Source organism: Plecotus auritus (assembly GCF_963455305.1).
Source record: "Plecotus auritus genome assembly, chromosome: 9".
NCBI classification, from domain to species: Eukaryota; Metazoa; Chordata; class Mammalia; order Chiroptera; family Vespertilionidae; genus Plecotus; species Plecotus auritus.
Genome location: NC_137783.1, coordinates 4,946,543 through 4,952,542, shown reverse-complemented (window position 1 = coordinate 4,952,542; position 6,000 = coordinate 4,946,543). Strand labels below are relative to the sequence as shown.

Below are 6,000 nucleotides of genomic sequence, written 5' to 3'. Positions count from 1 at the left end.
GTCGAAGCGTGGTGGGTCCCTTAAAAAGTTAAGTTCTTCCGAGCTTCACGACTAATTCAGTGATTGTCGAAGCGATAGGCCGACCCTCGTTGCAAAATAATGACCTGGGACAGGCGTCGCTTAAGTCCAGAAGACTCTGGTCTCCGCTACTCCTGCCTGAAGCGATCGCCCGGCAGGACTCAAATGGTCCGGCGGAACCCCGCCCCCATTTCTCATTGGCTCCCTCGGGACACGTGGAGGTAGGGGGCGCGGACGCGGCGGCGTGGGCGGGGCGCCCGGTCTCTGGTGGAGATGATCGATAGTTCCGCGGACTTGGGCCTGTGGGTCGCATGGACACCCTGGCGCTGGGCCGGTGGCGTCGGCGGAGGCCGGAGGAGTTGCAGGTTCCGGGGGACGCGGTGAGCCCCCAGGGGCCTGGGCGTTAGGAACGGGAAGGCGGTGTCCTCGGGCTGACCCACAGTGGGCTTCCTGTCTCCTGGCGGCCTCTTCTGTGAGGAGGCCTGGCTGGCAGCGGCCCGCTCGCACCTGTTGGGGCGGGGCCAAAGGTGGGCGGGGCTATGAGTGGGCGGGGCCCGGGGCGGGCGGGGCCCTCCCTCCTGCCGCGCCTGCGCAGAAATCGGGACTCGTTTGCCGCCAGATTCGCATGATGTCGGGGACTGCGAGACCAGTGTCCCTCTAGGTGCGCGGGCCTCCCTGCAAGGCTTGAGGACTCGGTGTCTGAGCGAGGGAGTGGCGTTCCTGCGTCCCGCCTCCGTGTGCAGGCGCTGGGCTGGTGTGGTAGGAGTGCTGGTTGGGCAGACTGGTCAGTCCCGCCTGGGTTGAGCGCTCTGACCGGAGAGAACCGGGTGGGAGGCGATGGCGTGGGTGCGTGGTCGGGTCGGTGCGAGACTGGGAGGGAAACCCGTGTAGGACGTGGGAAGGCACCTCCCCTTTCCAGGGACGGAAAGAAGTCCGTGGGGTTGAAGCGGGCAGCACTGTCATCTTCCGCCTCTGTCTGCGGATTGCGGGCTCCTCTCCACATCGGTGAGACTGCGGTTCTGCCCCAGGGCATGGGCCAGCTGCCTGCACACCCCGCTTTGGACTTTTTTTCTGTGCTTCTCCTGGACCTACAGGCTCCGAGAGACAGGATCTCGCCCGAGTTAATGCACGCAACGCGTTTTCAAATGTTTCGCACAGTAGGATTAGTGGCTTAACTTTCCACCCTGCAGCATCTCTTTGTTTCCTCGCCACCCACTCACTCACTGCCTGATCACTAGGCCAGCATCACTTACGTCCCAGCCACACTCCACTTCCAGGGACCATGCGACTAGGGCAAAGGTGTAGCTTCTGTAACAGGGCGACTTCATACCACGTTGGCTCAGACGAGTTGGATTCTCTCACTTAACAGTACAGAGGTGAGCAGTCCAGGACTGTGGAACATAGGTACCCTACTTACAGGTATGAGACCGCTGCTGCCCAGATCAAAGACATCCAGGGAGCCCAGGTCCTTCTGTCTCAGCTCTGCCCCCCCTGAGTGCTGTCCCCTTCTGAGGTCAGCGCCGGCTCATCACTACAGTCCTCACGTTCCAGACTGGGGAGTAGATAGTCAAGTGACGTGATCGTACTGACATTTTGAGAGCTTACTCTGGCAGCTGTGTGGGAAATGAAAGGGGTGGTGGTCAGAACGAAGGTATGGGTTGAGTCCATAGATCAGGGAGGCGACAGAGGCTTGGCTGGAGGACAGTGAGGTGGTGAGAGTAGGCAGCAGTATATTGTGGAGGGTGCTCTTGTTAGTGTTCGAGGAAGTCGGTGTCTCTCTTCTTTATTCTCCCCGTTCTTCTCTAGCGTAGAGTGGAAACATGGGTTTACGGCTGCTTATGGAGTGGATTATTGTGAGGATCAAATGAGATAACAAATTAGGGAAACACCCTAAACCTTAGTTTTTTATGATGGGAAGGGATGCTTCTTAGGTTCTACCTGTTGTAAGTAAATTTGTATACTCGCTTTCCTTAGGATTCTTAATTTTAACCAGGAATCTACACTAATAAAAGGGTAATATGCTAATTAGACCGGGAGACCTTCCAGGAGGCCTTCAGGACGTCCTTCCAGACAAAGCCATGGTGGTGGGCCGAGGCAGAGGCGGTTAGAGGCTATCAGGGATGATCAGGCCAGCAGGGGGCAGTTGGGGGCGAGCAAGCCAGCAGTGGGAGCAGTGGGGGGCAGTTAGGGGTGATCAGGCCAGCAGGGGGTGCAGTTGGGAGTGATCAGGCTGGTGGGGGGGCAGTTGGGGGCAATCAGGCCAGTGCGGGGGGGCAGTTGGGGGCAAGCAGGCCAGCAGAGGGGGGCAGTTGGGGGCAATCAAGCTGGCAGGCGGAGTGGTTAGGGGCAATCAGGCAGGCAGGCAGGTGAGCGGTTATGAGCCAACGGTCCCGGATTGCGAGAGGGATGTCCGACTGCTGGTTTAGGCCCAATGCTTGTGGGATCGGGCCTAAACCGGCAGTCGGACATCCCCTGAGGGTCCCAGATTGGAGAGGGTGCAGGCCGGGCCGAGGGACACTTCCCCCTCCCCCCGTGCATGAATTTTGTGCACCAGGCCACTAGTATAACAGATTTATATTGTACTTGATAAATATTGCAAGCCTAAGATTACTCCCCAATAAGTATAGTTTGTGCATTTATGTCTTTTTACTTTAATTTGAAATAAAAGTGATTTTTCTTTGCTCTTCTTTGCTTGTCTTCTAGATAACTTGCTCTCATAGAATGAAGTTGGCATTCTTACTTCTGATCACTGGCTTTCCTTGTCTCCTCATAAGTTTCCTTCTCTTTGCCAGGCTAGATTGGTCAAGAGTGTGGACATGCACAGGAAGTTGAGTGTGAATGTGTACAGAAAGTTGAGGAGTCTTAAGACATGGTCAGAGCTGGATAAAGCACAGCATCAAGATATTCAGATTTGGTTGACGTCCTCTATGCCCTGATAACATGGGAGTTGATGGCGGGACTCCTAATTTCTGATCTTCTCTGTAGTTGACATTGTGCCAGATTTCACTGCGTTGTAGAGCAAACCTCCCAAGTGCAAGGTCATTTTCCAAATGAAAGTGTCATCGAGGAGGAATCTTTGCTTGATGGAAACCATGCTCTCTTTCTAAATGGCGGTCTGTAGGGCCTTATTAATCTTTCTCATTTGCATTAACGGTTCTGTACTCAGGGCTGATGGACGTCCGTATCAGCTACTCCATATCAGCAAAAGTAAACTTTCCTTACTGTGGTAGAATTAAAACCAAACTCAACTAAAATCCTCACTCAGCAAACTGTTTCTAGTAACTAGGACTCAATTAGCCAGCATTACACATTTATAATACAAATGAATAAAGGCCATTAGTCAGTAAAAACCCTCAAATACCTTCAATCTGAAAGTTAGATGTGTGTGTGTGTGTGTGTGTGTGTGTGTGTGTGTGTGTGGAGACTTACCATTAATTACATTGCTGAGTTCTAATGATTTACCTTGGTATTCTAATTCATGGTATATATGCTTAGCTCATACATTAGCATATATATTATGTACATTTAGTTCAAGGTGTTTAATTTTTAAGAGCGTGGCATTTTCTCGCTGTGCTGATGGAAGAACACAGGGTGCTCTTGTTAGTGTTCGAGGAAGTTGGTGTCTCTCTCCTTTATTCTCCCCGTTCTTCTCTAGCGTAGAGTGGAAACATGGGTTTCTGGCTGGCACCGGCCTGTGCCCCGCGTGCTCTGTTCCTGGTACTGTTCATTGGCTCCCAAGGACGTGGGGAAAGCACCTCCAGTCTGATTGCTACGCGGGCTCACTCACAGCAGCACGGAAGCCGCGGCTTTGAATTTCATTTCTGCCCAGTTGTGAACCCTTTAACCCCTCTCTCCCCTCCTCCACGTCCACTCACCCAGCTCACTGGCCCCCACCACTTCCAGTAAAGAAACAAGTCCTCGGCAACCCAGGCGCGGTCGCACCTCCTCGGCGAGGGCAGCTTGTCTTTCCCAGACCCGTCCACTTTGTTCCATCATTGAGGCAACAAGATACATATCTTATATTTTAATGTATGCGTCGTATCAAGTGTCTTCTCTTAATCACATTCCTGCTTCAGTTGTTCTCTGGCGAGGTTGCTGTTCGATTGATCTCCTTCAATTATTGTTAAGTAATGGGGTCTTTGTGCAGACGCGGGGTTTTAATTTTGTTTATACAGTGCGAGTGTCTTTATAGTCGGGCAGTAAATCTCCATCTATCTGCCTTATGAAGGCTGACAGAGCCTCGCTAGAAGGGAGGGGGGAGAGAGCCGTGTCACGCAGGCATCCAGCGTGCGATGCCTCTGCAGCCTTCCTTTTCCTTTGGTCCAGGCCAATCCGCGATGAACCGACTATTTGCCGAGTACGTGTACAGGTCAATCTCATGTAGTCAGCTCTCAGTAATCCACAGTAAATAGCAGAAAACATGAATAATTTAATCCACTCAGCTGACTGAGGGCCATCAAGCCGGTGATCCCCACATTCCCTGGGGAGCCCACCCTTAACCCAGCACCTTGGCATCAGCGCGGGTCCCTCCTTTCACCTGCCACAGAGGTGGGGAGCTGGCCTCCTCGGCCACCTGAGCCCCGCCAAGAACCTCGGCTCGTCACCATGGATACTCCCAAGTCTGCTGACCTTCACGTGCCAGTTGTTCTGTGACCCCACCCAGAAATACTTCCAGATGTCACCCTGGAGTGCGGGGTATGTCATAGAGGCAGTGGCTTCTGCCTCCCATCCCCCACCCAGCCCTGTGCTTTCCTTCTCAGCGAGTCTGATGTCACTCAGAAGGCAGGGAAATAGTAGGAGTGCTCGCTGCTGAGTGATGTTGCTGATGGAGAGCCCACGCCCATGGATAAAATGGCAGGGGCCACGTGGTATTTCCACTGTTTCCCTTTAACACAGATTAGTTTTAGGTAAATATTTTTTGTTGAAAGTATTACATCTGTCCCTCTTTTTCCCCCATTGATCCCTTCCAGCCCACCCCCACCCCCCACCCCAGGCCTTCACCACCCTATTGTCTGTGTCCATGGGTTGTGGACGTTATTGAAAGCTGACAATAAACCAGTTGTAACATGCCACGCCTCTTTTTTAAATTAAATTTATTGGGATAACAGTGGCTAATTACATTATATAAATGTCAGGTGTCCAACCTTATCATGCAGCATCTGTTCTGTGCTCACCACCCAAAGTCTGGGTCTCTTCCTCACCAGGTGTCTGACCTCCTTTGCCCTTTTTTATGTCATTTTCATTCTCTTGGTTGTGTTCCTTCTTTCCCCAAGGCCCCTTACTAGTTTTTGTTTGGATTCTCCTTGGGTACGTCACAATTTATTCTCCATTTCTGACATAATTTGGATTTCCCCTTCCATTACCTTTCCTGGGTTCATTCACTCTTTCCTTCTTCCTCCCTGTTTTTGTCCCTTTCTGTTTTTAATTGACATCTCTCATTCAAGGTGATTTTGGTCTCCTCCAGTGCGTAGTTTGAATACGTTTAGTTTTTTTTTGTGTTTTTTTTTAAAGGAACCCAGGTGGGGTCCTTTTTTTTTTTTTAATATATTTTATTGATATTTTACAGAGAGGAAGGGAGAGGGATAGAGAGCTAGAAACATCGATGAGAGAGAAACATCGATCAGCTGCCTCCTGCACACCCCCTACTGGGAATGTGCCCGCAACCAAGGTACATGCCCTTGACCGGAATCGAACCCGGGACCCCTCAGTCCTCAGGCCGACGCTCTATCCACTGAGCCAAACCGGTTTCGGCTGAATACGTTTAGTTTTGTTGGCAGAGTATTGAACTAAAGTTTTCTTTGGTTCATGGTGGTTTTTCAGGAGGGAATTTCTATGGCGTTGGTCTTTCTACAAGACCCTGGTCTGATGGCACCTGGTCCAGTCAGTGCAGCCACTGTGCGTGTGCGTGTGCGTGTGTGTGTGTGTGTGTATGTGTGTGTGTGTGTGTGTGGCGGGAGGGCGGGAGCCTCCTGATACTATGGT

The 6,000-nt window shown here is 51.8% G+C and overlaps 1 protein-coding gene across 6 annotated transcripts in view; it reads left to right on the top strand.

Annotated features, from left to right (window-relative positions):
- Positions 1-252: 252 nt before the first annotated feature.
- Positions 253-6,000, top strand: part of LOC308234419 (uncharacterized protein C10orf143) — a 43,336-nt gene continuing 37,588 nt past the window's right edge. For 3 of the 6 annotated variants that reach the window (XR_013959055.1, XM_080642080.1, XM_080642079.1), the window contains exon 1: positions 269-398. Coding sequence is in view for 4 of the 6 variants with exons in the window: in XM_080642080.1 (XP_080498206.1) it covers positions 330-398 (69 nt within the window). In the remaining 2 variants the exon portion in view is untranslated. Of the gene's footprint in view, positions 399-6,000 lie in introns of all 6 variants that reach the window. The other 3 variants (XR_013959054.1, XM_080642081.1, XM_080642078.1) reach the window with 2 other exon arrangements.